General features: G+C 35.7%; 1 protein-coding gene across 1 annotated transcript; it reads right to left on the reverse strand.

The window, feature by feature from the left end:
• Positions 1-16,123: 16,123 nt before the first annotated feature.
• LOC113079451 (uncharacterized) lies at positions 16,124-17,921 on the reverse strand. Its single transcript, XM_026251721.1, has 4 exons — positions 17,514-17,921; positions 17,278-17,331; positions 16,924-17,055; positions 16,124-16,830 (listed from the first exon to the last, which is right to left on the reverse strand). Exons 1-4 carry the CDS (start codon positions 17,860-17,862, stop codon positions 16,538-16,540), a joined length of 828 nt encoding a protein of 275 aa, XP_026107506.1. The 5' UTR covers positions 17,863-17,921; the 3' UTR covers positions 16,124-16,537.
• Positions 17,922-20,138: the final 2,217 nt, after the last annotated feature.

Raw genomic sequence — 20,138 nt, forward strand, 5'->3', positions numbered from 1 at the left:
GAACAAAACGTTTCATAGAAGGCTTACTGTGTATGAGGGAGAAAGCACAAGGTGCAGCTGACAAGACTGCGAGGGAAATAAGCTTACTAACACCCCTCACAGTCTTGTCAGCTGCCCCCCGCTACTCTCTCCCCAGTGTTCAGTGAGTCCAGCCTCCAGACATTTTGCATCATAAACCAGCTTATGAATTTGGAACTTTAAATCCTGCCTGGTCCTCAATGACAGGGTCCTGAAGTCCTCCAGGAGGCTTTTAAAAAATAAACTGTCACTGTCCTCCTGAGGAGTGCTAGCTCTCCTACTCACAGACTCCAAAGCTGTTAGCATCCTCTCCTCAAACTCTGTGCTGCTGTGTGCTCTCTTTCTCCTGTTTGAGTGCCCTGTCTGTCCCTGAACACTGGACTGGCTCGGGCTTGATGGTCCTTCCTGAACCTCAACGCTGAACTGGCTCGGGCTCTCACTCAGCTGGTTTGCCTCACACTGCTGACTGTGTGTGTATGTTGTCTGTGCTGACTGACTGTGCCCGGCCATGGCATCTTCTCTCTCCTCTGGGGTCAGGGCTTCCCCAACCCCCCCTACCATATTACTGGCAGTTATTCTGTCTTCTAGGAAGGGGTTGAGGAAACCCATAACCCCACTGTAGCGCCATGGCCGGACACTGCTCGCCCCTGCTCCACTCCTCTTCCTCTCTGACTCCTTCCTTCTCTCTCTTCTATAGGTGTCTCTAAGAGACTTCCACCTTTTTCTACACTCATCCGCTAGTGAGAAGACCGTAGAAAACACATTCAATATAAACACCTCATTACCCACAATTCAGAATAATTCCTTTGGATGCTATGTCTGAAATGGCACAGCTGTATGTGACACTGACTGTATATATATTTAAGTCTAATGACATTTATCATTATTTTTTCCAGCTAAGCAATTTGTTGACAATACCAAAGGGGAGACCAGTTATAGAACACTTGTTTTTCCTTGTAGAAAATAAATAAATAAATAAAAAATAGGCAGAAGTGACTGCTTTCATTTTAAAATATGCAGCAGCTCTCTACAACACCTATTTTTCGTTTAATCAATATGTGTCGACATGTCAGAAATATTCTGCAGCAGTAACACTGTTTTGCAAGCTCTGGCGCTAAAGTTAGCATGGAATTCCCGCTTTTTTTTTGTTTTTCAGAAAATATATAATGCACATCATCAACTCACCAGGAACACCAACAATCTCAGACACCTTGGTCCACGCATCATTTTTTTAATTTATGTCCCTGTACGCAAACAGGGACACGTCGTAGATTATTGGGAAACCCGCAACAGCAATGATCAATCTCTCCTCCATTTTGCTTGGGAACTAATGTGGTCGGAACCAAAGTTTACAGGACTGCGTTCTCTGGAATCCTCTCAAGCGGTGGACTTCTACGTTCTGATTGGTTGCTGCCCAACCGCGTCATAGATCATTACCATAAAGTTGCCCTGATTTCAACTCTCCTCGACGCTCTCAACGGCCAAGTCGCGCCGCGCCGCTCCTCGCCGCTGCTCGACGCCGGCTCACATTGAAAATTAATGACTTCCGGCCACTTTGACGCTCTCGACGCTGGCGGTGTGAACGCACAGTAACAAGGAAGCCGAGCACCGAGCACAAAGTCACCTCACAGCAACGCCTTTTCACCACCCTTTCCTTTATAAAATCCACACTTCGGGGAACTTACCTTCATCTTCGAGTCGTGTCCTACTTCAACCCGCAGTTTGTAAAACCTGCCAATTCCTCTGCAGTGAGATTTTGTGGTAACTCTACATCTGGGATTGAAATGCTGCCTGCGTCTTCCAGGGCATGTGGTCCATTTCATTCAACACAATAGTCCTTACAATTGATTAAAATACATGTATTATAAATGACTAAGTTAATACATATTTATTAATAATGATAAATATAATTATTAATTCCCTTTGAGCTAAATTTACCAGTTTGTCTTACAAAGACCTCATGCTTGATTTTTTTCAATGTCAGTATTTTGAGAAGGTAAATGAGGTGACCAGGGGCCTGTACTATGAAGCTGGTTTAGCTGGCTAGCCAGTTAAGTTTCAGTTGAGTTTTCTCCAATACTGTATGCACCAAGGGTCTGATAGTAACACAATTTCAATTCTCTGTATGAATGTGCTTTATATGCTGCTTTACTGACAATAAAGCAGACTTTGACTTTTTGAATTTAACTTCATGGTTAAACATGGTTCATGTGTTTAAATTCTTTATATTGCTCAATCTTTTTATCTTCGGTATTGAATCGCACTGACTCTCTCACGAGAAATGAATCACAGTTTCAAGTCATGTGATTGGCTGTTCATTACTGATGTCACTCTTTTATGTGTATGTGGTCCATTAATTCAGGATCAAGCCTGAGTTGACAGAGAAAGTTGATGATCAGCTTCATGGTACCAACAAAGTTGGATTGAACAGGTTTGGTTTTGCCAACTCAAAACTAATCCTGTAACCCAGAGTTTGTTCAGCCAGCATTATGGTACAGGCCCCAGATCTGTCTTCCCCTTTCAGTGATTCTAAACAAATTCCACAAAAACAAATAAAATAACAAGATTAATCTAATAAGCAAGCATTACATGCATGTTTTAACCCATTTCAATAAGGAGATTCAACCAACTCTGAGTTTAAACTCAAACTCTGATTTGACTTACTCTGAGATTGGAAACTCTTGAGTTTTTGGTTTCAGAACAGCTGAACTTCATTAGACTCTTAGTAGTTTTTACATTAAATATCATTCAGTGTCTATTTTCTTTATCTAAATAGTCTAACACTTTTGACACAATGAAATATTCTCTAATCCAATCTGTTAGGCCTACATTTCTTAAGTAAGAGTAATGAAATTAACAACTGACTTGTGCTTAGACGACAGCAAGAAGAACCTGCACCAGCACTGACAGATGAAGAGGAGATGGTCAAGCAGAAGAATTGTGAAATCCAAAAGTAAAAAAAATTAATAACTGTTGCTTTTGTATTAGTAAGAAATAAAGACGCCCAAATAAATAGTGAATAATTTGAGTTTATTTAACAGCTGTGGTGCTGGTTATGGCATATATCTTGTACTACCCCTACATCTGGCATCCTTACATTCAATACAGAATCTGATTCATTTTCAGAAAATGCGATGAAGAAAATTCTAATTATTGGATTACTTTGCAGCAAGATGTTATCCAATGAATGTCATTTATCAAATTATTAAACTGATTTCTACACCACTGACCTATAGTGAAACACCTCTTTGACAGATTTGTGCCCAGGAAAAAAAGTCTCAGAAAGAGAGTAAGAGCAAATGCACACTTGCTTTAATTATCAGTCTGCATGCAGTGGGCCTTACTAATGTGCTCTGGATCTCTGCATCGATGTTTTATAGAACTCTACCATTTAAAATGGTACTGCATGTGAATATTGCAAAAATGAATAAATAATCCCTACTAATTTATGCAGCTTCCTGGTCTACAGTATCCTGTATAAAAGGAGATGCCATGTTTGTCACTTTGACTGTGTCTGCATGATGGAAATAAACCAGTATCAACACTCAAATAGCAGCATGGACTTCTCTTTCAAAGACACTATATTCTTTGTAATGTCCTGGGAGTGTAAGGAGGTAGAAGCAGGTGGAAGACTTTGGGAAGTGGCTGTCCACCACTTCAACATCTAACTCTTTGGGAAGCACATTCCAGCCCACCCAGAACTGCACAAGTTTTCCAAGTATGTTTGGAGAGGCTACCACAGGAGAGAAAAAAGGGCATTTTTCTGTTATTGTTGATAATGGCTGTCTATCTAATGCAAAAACCAAAAGGTTCACTATTATCATCTTATTATAAAATATGTGCAATGTTCAGCATGAAACAAAGCAAAAGCATTAGCTTTATATACATTGATTAAAAAGAAAGAGACAAAATATAACTGAAAAAATTCAAGGAAGAGTCATAGAAGACAATGGATAAAGACGGTGACAGTTCTACTGAGTACTATCAATATAAAATATGAGTCCATACAATAAAACAAATCTAAGAATTAATTGAAAATCTTGCTCCCTCCGTAATGCACGCCATCCAGCCAAAGCCTGTAAAAACGGATTGACATTAATGAATGAGAGCAATTAAACATCATTCTTGTAGTAAAATGGAAAAATCAATACAATCAAAATCAATACTTGGTGTGCCTCATTGTATACGATCTAACAAATTAATACAAATCTTTCAGATAAAGACATAATACAGAACCTTAGAAAGCAAAACAAATTAAGCACATTCATTACTTGTTAAACCAATCTTACAGAATCTTGCAGAGGGCTCCTGTTGTGTTGTTGCCTGAAAATAAGAAGATGCAATAAAAGACAAATTGATAACATTACAGTACAACTAACTGTATTATTTTGTTGTTGTTTTTTGTCAATGTTGAAATATTTCTGATATTAAAGCTTAATAAACAGAGACAGATATAGCCTGAATAAACAACGGTTTGTTTGAACAGCCCACTTAACCATACAGAGCAACTTTGGCTCAACCACTATCATGAGTTTTGGGAAGGACTTTATGTTAGTTGATTTAATGGAATATTAAAGATATATGGGAGGTTATGTGACACTAATGTAAGGTTTCATTATAATAATGTCATCAAACATAAATAAGCAGTGTTAAAAATATTAAGACCCGAAACATGGTGAATAAACATAAATCTTTTAGCAAGTTTAAGATGAAAGAGGATGATTCTTAAAAAACTTTATATATTTTGTTCAATATTTTTTCAAGATATATTCAATTTTAATTTTCACTTACATTTTCAGCAGTGTTCATTTCAGTAGAAGGCATGTCAGAGGGAACCTTGAACAAAATTAAAGACAGCCCAAGAAAAAAACGAAAAAAAGAAAGAAATAACACAAAACTTGTTTTACTTTCAGTAGATGACATTATAACTATGAGTACCATCAAAAAAAGAAAGAAAGAAAATACTCACTGTTTCAGAGGGTTCCTGTTGAATTGTTGCCTGCAAGCAAGTAATAACAATAAAAGTCGAAAAATCTAACTACATTTACATTTTTGTTATTATGAAAAACGTCACCCTGCTCACCTTAGAGTGAATGTATATGACTAAAAGCAATGCACCTGTATTGGCCTTAATTGAGGCTGGTGTTATTGGTGCAATTTGGAGGGGTATTATCCTCCTGTACTCGTTCACTTTGCACAGGTCTATCTCCTGAGCTCTTAGGACAGGAAATGTCCTCGTAAGCAAACCATGAAAATCATTTTCATTCATTGACAATGGGACAAGTAGCTTCTCGATAGACGTCCCACCTATTAAAGAAAAGACACAAAATAATAGTTCTCCCTCAATAAAAAAAAAAAGTTTTGTCAGTATGAACACCATATTTTCTCAAGGTAAATACCTACGCGTTTTAGAGTAAGTCTTAGAGTAATCCTGTGAACTCTTCTTGGGGCCTCTGTTGCAGCCTTGGTGCAGAATCTGAACTTCTTTGAAACATTCTCAGTCTGGAACAGGTAAAGAAAGACATACACACAAAAAACAAGCACAGACAATGCAAGACAAATTCATTATGCAAGGAAATCCTGCATCACAACATTTCTGAGAACGTTTGAAATAATCTGAATAATCCTGCTTTCTCTGTACGTTTTATTGGTCCAGCATGTTGTATGGATCATATTTCTTTTTTTTTTCTTTTATTTGTTAAAAGCTGTTATTAATAGCAGTGTCCCATGTACATTTTTTTTTTAGTATTTTATTTGGTTTGGTGGAATAGATTTTATTTCATATATATATATATATATATATATATATATATATTAGGGGTGTAACGATACGCGTATTCGTATTGAACCGTTCGGTACGAGGCTTTCGGTTCGGTACGCGGTACGCATTATGTACCGAACGGTTCGTTGGAGTAATTAATTATATTTGGAAAATAAATAAAAAATTGTGAAATATAATGATATGCGTTCAACAAGGTAGCCCAATAACCCAAACGACGTAACAGGCAACGCCCCTGACACTCCCAAAGAAGAAAAAAACACCAACTTAGGCTACTCAGTCCGGCGCTTGCTCACTCAGAGTCAGTAGTGCTGAAGGCTCGTTGCAAAATGGCCAATGCGTTTAACAGACCAGAAATAGGACATCCTCCAATAACCAACAGGTCTGGTGTTTGGGTGCACTTTACCAATCGATCGGGGCATCCAAACAAGCACGGTAATCAAAATGGACTAGTACTGTACTGTGTCGGAATTTCCTGACCAGTACGATACAATTAACAGGCCTGCACGTTATTACATAGAGGAACTGTTATAATTAGAACGTATGCACGGGCAGTTTTGAAAACTCCACCTACTTTGCTCTTGGCATAGTACAGCGCAACTCGCGTTGCATCTGAAGGGCAACGCTGAGCCCAGGGTCCCGCGCCGCGCATACCACGTCCTGTGTGAAGACCCTTTAGCCATTTTGCAACGAGCCTTCAGCGCGTACTGAGTGAGCGAGCGCGAGGTTTTAAGAACATGCTTAATGTAATTGAGCCTCGTTACAATATTCCTTCACGAGCCCATTTCAGCCAGACCGTAATTCCTGCTTTGTTCCAAAAAACATAAGCCCTATAGAGAACCAATTGAGGAAAAACACACTCAATATAAAGAGTTATAGAGTTCCATATAAAAAGTTACATCTTTGTATTTGTTCATAACTACTACAACATTATAACATTTTCATTTTTTTTTATAAGGAGCTGTTTTTGTTTTATACAGTATGCTGCTAAGAAAACACCATAGAAGATGGGTAAAGAATAGCTCCATCATTGTTCAATGTAAAAAACAAACAAAAAACTTACTTTGTTAGTTTTAATAAATGAAACATTTTTTAAAAATCAAGGAAATTTATCTGCCAATTTTTTTCTTTTTGCTGTATCTAAAACGTACCGTACCGAACCGTACCATGACACCAGTGAATCGTATCGAACCGAACCGTGAATTTTGTGAACCATTACACCCCTAATATATATATATATATAATTTTTTGTTTCTCTTAACGGACGTGATGTATGTTACAAAGCGAAAGTAAAACTTAAACACATGTTTGTTGCGTTCTAACAACAAAGAGTTTTGTGTCTTTATTTATAATTAAAACTTATTTTATAAATAACACCACTATCTCACATAACTCACGAAAGCCGCCGCTGCATAGAGAGACTAATCCATTCTCGAGCGATTGATATCAACCAATTCAGCACCACCACAAAGGACAGCACCTGGTAACGTCGCTCGTTAACCAGCCTCCTAAGGTATACAGGCATAATATTTGTCACAAAAAAAAAATCAGAGTTATTTTTAAATTATCCAATAATTAAAATGTAATTAAAAAAGCAAACTTTCTTTTATTCTAGATTCATTGCACACAAACTGAAATATGTCAAGAATTTTTTGTTCTAAGAATATACAATTTTGAGCTTGATTAGTTAGATTAATTTTGAGTATAAATACAGGGTACCTCTTGGGCTAGTTTAGAGCATGCAACCACAATTACGGGAAAAACTACTGACTTCACAGTTGTCCAGAAGACAATCATCAACATCCTCCACAAGGAGGGGAAGCCACAGAAGGCTTTGTTGAAATGGCTGGCTGTTTACAGAGTGCTGTATCTAAATATATTCATAGAAAGTTGACTGGAAGGAAAAAGTGTGGTCGGATAGATGCACATGCAACAGGGATGACCACAGCCTTGGGAAGATTGTCAGGAAAAGCTGATTCAAGAACTAGTTACCTCAGGTTGTAACAAAGATGAGCTCCAGAAGGGATTGTATCGTTAATTTATTACAAAGATTTAATGTTATATATATATATATATATATATATATATATATATATATATATATATATAGGTATATATATATATATATATATAGGTATATATATATATATAGGTATATATATATATATATATATATATATATATATATATATATATATATATATAGGTATATTTTCATATTCTCTTAATTTTATAGCTTTTCAATTGTTTGCGGTGCTTCCAGTGTTTTTTATTAGAGCTAAGGCCTACTACTGGTTTAAGCTTAGACCCGTTTGTGAAACTGGGCCATTATGTACCACATGCTGATCAAAGGGATGTGGGTGAGATAGAATTACTGAGTATAGTAAAGCCACAACTTCAGATCATCTTTTTTCCTGACAAAATCAATATAATGTAATATTTCAATCTGCTGAATGTAAGAGTGTCCATATTCCAAGCTTGCCTTCTGCACTGGGGACATCACATGCATGTGCAAGTTGCAAAAAAAAAAACAAAAAAAAAAATTTAATCTAGGAATTATAAATTTTTTTGCTGGATTTTAGATTAGTGGGGTTGAGGCATCAAAAGTAACTAAATTGTTTTATGGATGGTAACAGTAATTTTATTACTGAAATCTTATAAGTAATTAGTTACACTCAGGCTCAGTTAGGGACCACCAACGTGGTGTTTGTCATCGTGATCTTTGCTAAGGTTTTGAGCCGAAGACTGTACAGTTGATGAGTCCTTCACTGGGGATCTGTCTTTGGGGCTCATCTAGTTGACATGGTCTCTGCTGACATTTAGGGCTGTAGAGTTGTCTCCACTATCTGGAGTGTCTCCATATCTCCACGATATGGACTGGATCTGGGTGGCTATGGTGACCTTGGAATAAGAATGAAACAGACTAATATTAGCATAGATACTATACTTCTTATGATGTAACAAGTCCATCAGGTTTTACTGACATTGTTAAATCAGTCCTAAAAAGGTCAGTCCTAAAAATTACCCATACCTCCAACCCTCTCCCTAACCTTACCCCATCCCACCTCAATAGCAGCAAAAGCGTTTTACAATACAATATGAACACAATAAGTACATTGTCCTTATTTTTATGTAAGTACATAGTAGTTAAGGCCACCTAATATAAAGTGGGACCAAGTTTACTTATCCTACAGTGGATAACAATTAATAAAAAAAACATTTTTAGTTGAATCCATAAAGAAAACTTTCAGGCAAAAGATTTTGAACAGTAAAGTCTGTTTTTTGTTTTTAAAAAGGTATCTTCTGCCCACAAATATTTAAAAATATTTAAATATCTTTAGATATTTAAATATAAATGTAAATGTTTTAAAAGTGTTATTGTAGCAGAAGAGAAGAGACTTTTCAAAAACATTTTTTTTCCAACTGCAATTCACAAATGCTGGTACATTCATTATTCATGCAATAGTCAAGTATTTATGTACCTGAATAATATCTGCATTTACAAAAATAAAAATTACACACATAAGGGTCAAGAACAAACACTTAACATCAGAAAAAGTTTTGAAAATATTACAAATTATTTTAAAGTTACGTGTTTCCGTGACCAATTTATACAACCAAAAGGGATACACAAATTTACCTGAACCCCCTCATGCGCAAATACACCAACAGGGATAGCCTAAATAAAATAACAAAAAGAGTAATTTTACATGGACAAAATTATGAATAAAAGTACATTTATAATGCTTACCTTTGGCTTAACATAAATCGTTACGTTTAGAATTTCAAGCTGACGGCCACTGGGTCCTATCCTCTGTAGGTTGTAAAATGTGTCCTCAATGCAGAATAAAGTCAGCTACATTATCTTCAGTCTTTAGTAATATACAGTCTTACTTACCTTAACACTAAGCAAAGCAAAATTGAACACTATAGAGAAACAACAGTACTAGGACCAGAAAATGATATTGTCTCTGAACATGAAAAGCCTCCTGGCCTTCCAAGTTCTCTGGGACCCTTTGTACTCCACTTAAAGGGATAGTTCACCCAAAAATGAAAATTATGTCATTAATAACTCACCCTCATGTCGTTCCAAAGCCGTGAGACCTCCGTTTATCTTCTGAACACAGTTTAAGATATTTTAGATTTAGTCCGAGAGCTCTCAGTCCCTCCATTGAAGCTGTGTGTATGGTCTACTGTCCATGTCCAGAAAGGTAAGAAAAACATCTTCAAAGTAGTCCATGTGACATCAGAGGGTCAGTTAGAATATTTTGAAGCATCGAAAATACATTTTGGTCCAAAAATAGCAAAAACTACAACTTTATTCAGCATTGTCTTCTCTTCCGTGTCTGTTGTGAGAGAGTTCAAAACAAAGCAGTTTTGTGACATCCGGTTCGCGAACTAATCATTCGATGTAACCAGATCTTCTTGAACCAGTTCACCAAATTGAACTGAATCATTTTAAACGGTTTGCGTCTCCAATACGCATTAATCCACTGATTAATGTCCGTTGTAGACCTGGCGTCCGTTAAATATCTGTATTGACTGCATGGTCATATCATCTTATTATTTACTGCCATGCGACATACAAAAGTAAAGCTTGGCGAGTCGAGCAACTAGCATTGCTGCAGGTTGATTTTTGGCTGATATGCTGTAGTTGTCTTCATTTCGTCAGGTGAAACATCTCTCTCACTCGGCAGCAGAGTCTGTGAGTGGACTGGAGCATCAACAACGCTCAGACTCTATTAAAAACATCCACTCACACTTCTCTGTCTCAGATGCGCTCCTCGCTCCAGTCAGAATCACTCCGCTCCGCTCATACTCTGCTCGGCAGCACGTCTCTGTGTCAGAGATTTATCACCAAGCCCTACTTGCTTTCATATAATTTAATAAAATAAAATTGCAGCTGCATTTAAATGCAGGTGTGTAAAATGTGTGCAACGTTTGCACGGCGCGTGTGATGCTGGATGTGCAGTATTTATTCCTATTTGCTTTATCTTCATTACAAATCTTGTTTGGTTTTATTTTGGATAATTGCATGTAAAAATAATTTAAATTGTAATGCATATGCAAAATGTGAATTCATATTCCAGTGTTTGCGCAAAAATTATTAATGCACATGAATGATAGGAAGGCATCATCTCATCACTTACATTTTTTAATTTTCTGATAATGAATTTACTTAACCCTCTGGCCCTCTTCGGTAATTTTTGACTGAAAAGTTATATATTTTGAAATAAAAAAAATTGTAGCTTTAACGGAATGAGATGAACAAATTAGCAATATGAACACACAAAAAAAATAATGGACATGATTTGGACATGATCATGTTAAAGAGGCCAAAAAAAAATAGTCACACTTACATTATTCACAGTCATAATGACAGACATAGGAAATGAATGGGAAATACGAAAAAATTTGAAAACTCAAATCAGCCACTGGTCAGGAAAAAAGTGTGCAGCAATCAAGGGGTGACTCTCCAGAATATCAGGAGAGACACCAATCAATAAATGGAAAAAACAAAACAAAAGGGTCTCTCTCTCTCTCACACACACACACACACACACACACAGAAATGAACTGGTAAGTCTGCAAGAGAGCACATTGTGAGAGTATGTGAAATCAATAAACAAAAAAACAAAAGGCTTGCTTTCTCTCTATCTTACACACACACACACACACACACATACACAAATTAACTGGTAAGACTGCATCAGAGTAAAATGTTTTTTCTCCAAGTTATTGAAGTAAAATCATAAATGTTAGAGAGAATGAGAATCTCTTTTGATTTAAGTACATTTAAGATCATTTTTAATGATCAAATACTGAGTAACAATATCTAAACCTTGACAAAAAGTAATATTTTAGAATGTATAGATATAGATCTAAATGCAAAACCTAAAAAAAAAAAAATGAAGAGATGAGGTCTAAAAAATTAAAAGCCTCTGTCTATATCTATATAGGGAGCTAATACAAGAGGTCACGCAGCATTACACAAGTTTTTACTTTTTTAATGCCTCCAGATTCCCCAATTCTTACATCAAAAAAATGGATTTTAAATGCTTTCACTCTACTTTAATGTGAACTATTGCATTTATTAAAAAATAGTAAATAAATAAAGAGATAAAAAAAATATATATTAATTCTAAAATAGCTAATTAAAATTGTATAAATATAGCATAGTATCATAAAACTCCCCAAAAATCATAAATAATAATTTAAAAAGTTTATTAAACAAAAATATATTACATTGGTTTTTCTGAAGAAGAAAAAAGTTACATTTCAAGGCTTCGTCACTTTTGACCGCGAAGAAGGTAAGTGTGACTCCTAAACGTAGAGGGCCAGAGGGTTAAAACTGTGGTGTCTCACATACATTAAAATATATCTACAGAAAGCTTGAAATCTATTTTAAACGAAAATGAAAGCATTGAGTAATCTGTGAGTGTTGCATTTCTCTTGTCCGAGAGAGACAGCACTGTGAATTTCATCTTGCAGCTGACAACAAAACATTTGTTTATTAATAAACAATTAAATTGTCTAATTTTTCTCAGTTATTAGGCTACTTCTGCATGTGCTTTGTGGCAAACTTAATGCATGTGCTTGAGCACGGAATATATTAAGACTTGATTATGTAAATTTAATATAAACCTCTGAGTAGTTGAATATAACAAACAAATGACTAGAACTAGAAAAATGTTACAACAAGTCTTAACTAAACCCGCTCAGCAAGTTTGAAACCCTCATAAGACACTGTCCATTTGAAAGAGCAAGAGATTCACACCTTTATCTCGACCCCAACAAGCCATACATAACTATCCCAAAAAAAAAAAAACCCTCCAGCTGAACTGAATTCGGTCTGTTTTGGGCTGTGAGGAATGGTGTGTTGTCATGTTACTGGGTTGAAACATGTCTGCACTCAGCACTCCTAATCGAGCGCAGTTAGTTCAGTAAGGCCATGGAGGCAAGGCTATGAACAGCAGATGCGCTCCAATCACCACCTCTCTCCTATTTGACATGGGACATATATATATATACATATACACACGTTGCACTACTGCTCGGTAAGTATGCTCAACTGCTCGCAACCCTCCCTCCCTCCCCATTATAAGCATGAGCACTCTACCACGAACCTTCTGGCTGTCGTCTTCTTTGTTTCAGATCACTAAGGCTTCCAAAAAAAATACAACCCTGGATAGCCTGGGCACAGGCTTTGTTCTGAAGTATATTATTGTGAACCCGTTAACCCAGAGTAACAAATTTTAACAGATGAATCCCCTATTTTCATTTGCTGCATGTTTTCTTTATTTATTTTTAAACACGCTAAAAAATAAATTACGTTTGTGAGAGGAAAAAATATATGAGTTGTGTACAGGTTGCATTTTAACTGATTAATCACCTATTTTCGTTTGCTGCAGGTTTTTTTATTTTTGATATTATATAATTCATGTATAAGTTGCATTTTATTACATTTAGAAATAATGAATAATGAATTGCACCAGCGCGATCAAACATCTGAAACAGATAATACTCAATTTTTGGTCACACATAAGGCATAATTCAAAAATGCAAAGTGTTAGCAGTTTGAAAAATCAAGAATAACAACAGAGTTAATAATTATTGCTAAATGCTGAACCCTTCTCATTTCACTCATATGGAACCTGAAGATTTTTTTTAAACCAAGAATAAAACCGAAAGGAAAACATTTAGCTTTTTATCCATATATATATATATATATATATATATATATATATATATATATATATATATATATATATATATATATATATATATATATAGCATGTATATGTTCCTTTGTGTAAAGGTCTTCTTTTAATTTTTCATGAGTAGGCTGTAGCCTAAGACTATCCCATGTTTGAAATTAACTCACTGTAAATGTTTTAATATTTTTTTTAAGTTGTTACAATGTTATTGTCACAATCTTCAGCTGGTGTGCCCAGGATGGTGACCAGATGACACTGTTTTTCTGTGAGCACATGGCTTGTGTTGTGTTGTTTGGTGCCATGTGCTCTCTCCTGTCTATTGTCTGATCCCGCCCATCTTGTTGTGTCATTATTGTTTTAGTTGCTCCACCTGTGTCTCCCTCGTTAGGTTCCCTACTTATTCTCCTTGTGTCTGCAGTACTCTGCTGGTTCGTTAATTAATGTTATGTTTCAGAGTATTATTGGATGTGTGTATGTTCCTCTTGCCTTGCCGTGCTTGTCTTGGCCTGCCTCCCATTTTTTTCCCCCTTGGGGTAGTAATAACAAATATTATTAATACTAAAGGAATGTTAAATATTTATTAATAAATGCTCTTATCTTCCTACATTTGAGTCCTTGCCTCATCCCTGCACCCGACCTTGACAGTTATATCATAATGTTATTGTTGTTTTACTTCCTCCTTTTATCTCATTTTACAATTACATTTATTTTGCAATTCGTCCCTTTGCGCCACCTGGCGGTAATTTCGCAAATGATTTTAACACGCGACTGACTTGCAGTTAACGCGCGGCATTAGGCATTATGGTAATACCCATTTAGGATGTCCACCTACTGTACTTCCTATGTATGTGCCTATTAGTTAAAGGGGGGGTTGAAATGCTATTTCATGCATACTGAGTTTTTTACACTGTTAAAGAGTTGGATTCCCATGCTAAACATGGACAAAGTTTCAAAAATTAAGTTGCACGTTTGAAGGAGTATTTCTGTTACAAAAATACTCCTTCCGGTTTGTCACAAGTTGGCTCTGTGTGACGTTAGATGGAGCGGAATTTCCTTATATGGGTCCTAAGGCACTTCTGCCGGAAGAGAGCGCGCTCCCGTATAGCAGAGCACTGAGAGCACAACAGACTTCACTGATCAGAGCGAGAGCGTCGCCAAATGTCACAAAAGAAGTGTGTTTTTGGTTGCCAGGGCAAGACAACCCTGCACAGATTACCAAAGAAAAAACAGCATTAAGGGACCAGTGGATGGAGTTTATTTTTACAGAGCATTAACGGAGTTGTGCAAGTGTTTGTGTTTGTTCCCTGCATTTCTAAAATGCTTGTTTTACAAACAAAGCCCAGTTTGACGACGGATTTGGGTATCGTTTATTTCTTATGGATGATGCAATCCCAACGAAAAAGGGTCACCATTGTGTGTTGGAACCGCAGGCGGTGAGTAAAACTGCTTCAAATATCTCTGCCTCCTTGTTAGTCGTCCGCCTCCCATCGGAGACCCGGGTTCGAGCCCCGCTTGGAGCGAGTCCTTGCTGCTGCTGCTCTCGTTCAGTTTCAGCTGTCACAGCTTCCAAACGCTCTCAACGCAACTGGCGCTCGTGATTCTTTAGCTCCGCCCACACATCACGCCTCCAGGCGCTCGTGTTTTTCCGGGAAAAATCGGTACAGACTATCTTTCTCTTATGAATATAATAAAACTAAATACTTTTTGGAGTTATGAAGGATGCAGTACTACTCTATAGGTACTCAAGATTAACATGATATGGAGTGAAAATGAGCATTTCACCCCCCCTTTAATGTTCCAAATAAGTAATGCTGTACTCAAGTTGGGTGGTATAAACATGGACCAAGGTACTAATCAAATAATTGATTGTTAGTGCCATTGCAGATTGGAACTTTGGAAGTTGGTTAGGAACATGACCGTAATTGTGCAGCACTGCATCGTGTTAATACTTAGCAGGCACAGTCCTTTTAAATAGGGATTTAGAAACATGACAATCAGGAGTTGCAAGTGCAAATATGAGTCTGGTAGCTACTGTATAATTCCAAAATAAAATTTGTCTACACACATAATTATTAAGAATGTGCGTATGCCTGAGCGATAAATGGTATCGATATTTATTGACACTACACCTTCACCAATAATTATATAAATAATGTTCGATATAGCACACGATATATACATTTTATGATGTGTAACACAGACAGCACACAAACGAACACATGCTGAATTGAGTGCTGTGACTACCTGTGATGAGGAGATTGTGAATAAACAGATCAAATTTAAAATAAACATTTGCATTTGAATCTTATTAGTGATCAGAGAGCTTCATCAAAGGCATCCAAGATGCGGTGATGATGTAAATGACGTTGTTGCATTTTAATGTTTTGTTAGTCTAGCCCATGAGATTGTCCACTACTGTGTAAGTCATTCAAAATATTAGATAAATATAGAAGCTAAATGCGGAGAAGATCTTGATTAGGCTAAGCATTTAAATATGAGTTCTTATGGAAAATGACCAGATGCCAACAATTATTAGTATCTAGCAATTAGCAGTATCTAGCTCTTTACATATGAGTTAGTAACCCCCCCCCTCCAAAAAAACAAACAAAACAATTAGATTGATTACAGTCACAATGAATGAAGAACTCACTACCTATAGATTATTAGCAGTTTAGAAATTATGAATTAACTCTAAACTAATAGCTTACAAAGTAAGTACTTTATTAATATATACTTATTATAAAGTTACCAAAAAGATGAGTATATAGAAAATGCCACAATAACATCTCTTTTTTCTCTAATTTACTTATGTAGGATGAAGAGATACAGATCAAGGAGCAGTAACAAGCTACACTTAAAAAGGTATAATTTAACATTCTAGGTTTACTACTACAACAAAACACTTCTGTATACAGTAATTTTTGGCAGATTTCAAACTCACAGTACCCATTCAGGTTCAATGATTCTTTATGATTTTCATCTGAAATCATATGTTAAAGGTTCAAGATCACATTCTGCAAAGTTACTGATCTCTTAAGGAAAACAGTAGGTAGCCACTGAAAGTATTGTGGTTACTCTGGCTATCTGATATCCTCCTGTTAGCTGAAAGCCTCACATAGACAACATCTCCATCCTCCAGGAGCAACACAACTCCATTTGAGGAGTTTACCACATTCCCAGCCTGATGAGCAGGTGCTACAACTACATGCTCTCCATTCTTAATAATGGAGACAGTTGATGGAGTTGCTTGACTAGCTGGACCGTAAACAGAGAGTCTGAACATATATGCTCCTTTCAGTGGGGCTGTGAAAATACCTGAAACAAATAAAGAGAGACACAGAAAGTTTGACTAGAATGGGAGGCTTCTCATTACTACAAGTTTTATGAATCCATTTAATTGATAATTACCTGTAATTGGGTTGTAAGCATTTCCTATGTTTGTGAAGACGTTCCGGTAGGTTAGTGTGATGTCAGTGGTAAAGGGACCAATATTTCCACTGCTAGATTGCATCAGTCCAGCTGAAAAAGCTATCTGTCTGTCTGACAATGAAAACCAAAAAATAAGATATCACAATATTGCTTACTACTCTGAAAACTCAATTGAATTTAATATACAGTAGTCAACTTTTGAAGTGGATCTAAACCCTTCATTAAAGTTGTCCTAAAACCAAAGCAATACTAGTTCTTGTCTTAGGACAACTTTGATGAACTTTTTGATCCACTTCAAATGTTGACTGCTATGATTCAAGCAAATTGTTTCACCTCTATTTTCCTTTCTCAACTCCTCTACTTGACTCTGAGTAAGATTTGACATTTCTGTGAAAGAATAAAGATTTTGTTAAATTATATTTACACTGCTCATTGTAATAGCTTATTGTAATAACACAATTTACAAAGTATGTACCCAATTTTACACTAACATTTACACTATGTATTATGTATTGCATTGGTGTTTTATTTGGATCATTGATAACACAGTGAACATTTTAGTAAAATACCATAATTTTTCTTGGTAAGCTCTTCCAGATGGAGTGTCTGTTGTTCTGCAATTTGCTCAGCATCCCTCAGTCGTGTCTCTAAAGCTCTGATGTTTGCTTTCTGCTCAGTAACCGTGGCAGTCAATTCTCTCAGTGCAGTGTGGATGTCAGGGAAGCATAGATTGCAGTTTTGTTGCCTGTCAGTTGAAGCTTCAGCACTCACATTGTCGGCTTGAGGTGGATTTTGTCTTCTATCCTCAGATCTGAGCTGCTGACTGATCTCGTTCTCACTGAGTCCTCCATCTACCTGCTGCTGTACGGCAAACACAAAGGTTTCCAGCATCAGCAGAATACAAACTAAACGCTTCATTCTTCACTGATGATGTTTGCTTCCAGCTCGCAGTATGTTATCTCTCACAGTATCTGTTCTTTTTATAGTGTCCTGACTCACTGTCTTATGTACTTGATTTATATTTCTTATGATAAAAAGTTGATCAACAAGTTAATTTTTAATCTTAATTAAAGGAGGGATGTTTTCCGGGTCCAGTAGATATTTAGCTAAATCCACAACATTTATGGTTTATGGCACAAATAGTAATTATATTTTGTATATATATATATATATATATATATATATATATATATATATATATATATATATATATACACACATATTATTATTATTATTATTATTATTATTATTATTACACTTTAAATGTAATTCAATCAGCAATGGTATGGTGGTATCCTTGTCAAATTTAAAAAGTCAGAAATAAATAAGTGATGCTTACTTGTACAGTATAATGTTTAGGTATTGTTGCTATACAATTGAAACTATGTATTCTTTTTTTGTTTGTTTGTTTATTGCTTGGCCTTTAAAAAAAAAATCATCACAATTTTTAAAGAAAAATGTAAATATATTATCTGTAGTGACTGATGCCATGCCAAAAATGTTGCTGATGGAGTTACACTTAAAGTTTAACATTCCTTTAAATATATTTTTCCCTAAAATGCAAGAACGTCTAGCATTAACAAAAGTAGAACTGAATAAATGCATAAAAAATTAAATACAAAACAATAATATGAGGAGAAAATCCCTTTTACTCTTTTCATGCCATTATTGTATAATTAAAATATGTACTGAATATTTACATGAAACAGCACAAACACAAAAAAGTTATAAAATTAAGTAATAAAATAATCCAATTTACAACTTTTTCACATGCAAGAATGCCCTAGATTTATGTTTTACAGTAAAACGTAACGGAAATTACATTTGTTGTCTGATGTGCTCTGTGCTTTTAACTTTGTTAATTATTACTTACTCATGGGTTCTGTCAGAGAGAATAAGCAATTTGACCTTTTTATATTTAAGACTTGACCGTGCCTTCAAAATAATCCAACTGAGGTGCGTAGACCAAAAAGGTTTCCCAAAGATGAAGAGCTTAAACTTTTTACATTTGGCAAATGCTTTAAAACAAAGCAATTTATATTACAATTTATATTTCAAATATAATGTCACAGACACAAAGGCTCCAACACTATCCAATCACACTATCCCATCTAAAAAATATATCTAAATTACGGCCTATGCTCTCAATGTCAAATGCAGAAATGTTAATCCATGCATTTATGACCTCAAGGTTAGATTATTGTAATGCTTTATTGGGTGGTTGTTCTGCACGCTTGGTAAACAAACTACAGCTAGTCCAAAATGCAGCAGCAAGAGTTCTTACTAGAACCAGGAAGTATGACCATATTAGCCCGGTCCTGTCCACACTGCACTGGCTCCATATTTAAACTGAACTGAGATGACATCACTGAATTGTCTTTAACTGTCATTTTGCATTATTGACACACTGTTTTCCTAATGAATGTTGTTCAGTTGCTTTGGCACAATGTATTTTGTTTAAAGCGCTATATAAATAAAGGTGACTTGACTTGACATTGTGTGCATTTTGTTGATTATAATGAGAGAACTTGAGTTTAAACCTGAGGACGTTTTATCAATCAGTCCATTCTTTAGTTTCAATGATTTAGTTAAATCGTGCAGGTTTAATTTATTCGTTTCTTGTTTGAATTAGGTCTAAATAATGGGAACAAAAGTATACAGTGCTAGTTTATAAAACACACTTTTCTTAATCAGTGTACAGACAAATATCTTTTTTCCCAAGAAGTTATCTGTCAAAATAGAGTTCAGGTAATAAAATAACAAAGTAGTGCTTGACAAAAATGGATGTTGTTTTATTAAAGGAATTTTAAAATATAAATTAAAATATAGGGCTAATATGTGAAAATATGGACATTTTGCATATTAATCCATGTAGCCTACCCCCCTAAAATAGGTTACCACTTTTAATGCTCTGATGCAAAGTAAACCACGATTTCTTTAGAATAATATATCGCATAATTAATATTATATAAATAATACTGCACACCTTTTAAATGTGTCAAATCTAAAATATGGTTTAATACCATGTAGATTAGAGAAGATATAAGCACAGGCTCAGGCACAGGCTTGACATTTATCCTGCTTGAATTCATTCTAAGAAATGCACATAACTTCATCAATACCAAACTTTCATCTGTGAATATTAAATATTTTAACTACAGTGTTTTCTTTCATTTTCCGTGACTGCAGTTGTC

Source organism: Carassius auratus, unplaced genomic scaffold, assembly GCF_003368295.1.
Source record: "Carassius auratus strain Wakin unplaced genomic scaffold, ASM336829v1 scaf_tig00028060, whole genome shotgun sequence".
Classification (NCBI taxonomy): Eukaryota; Metazoa; Chordata; class Actinopteri; order Cypriniformes; family Cyprinidae; genus Carassius; species Carassius auratus.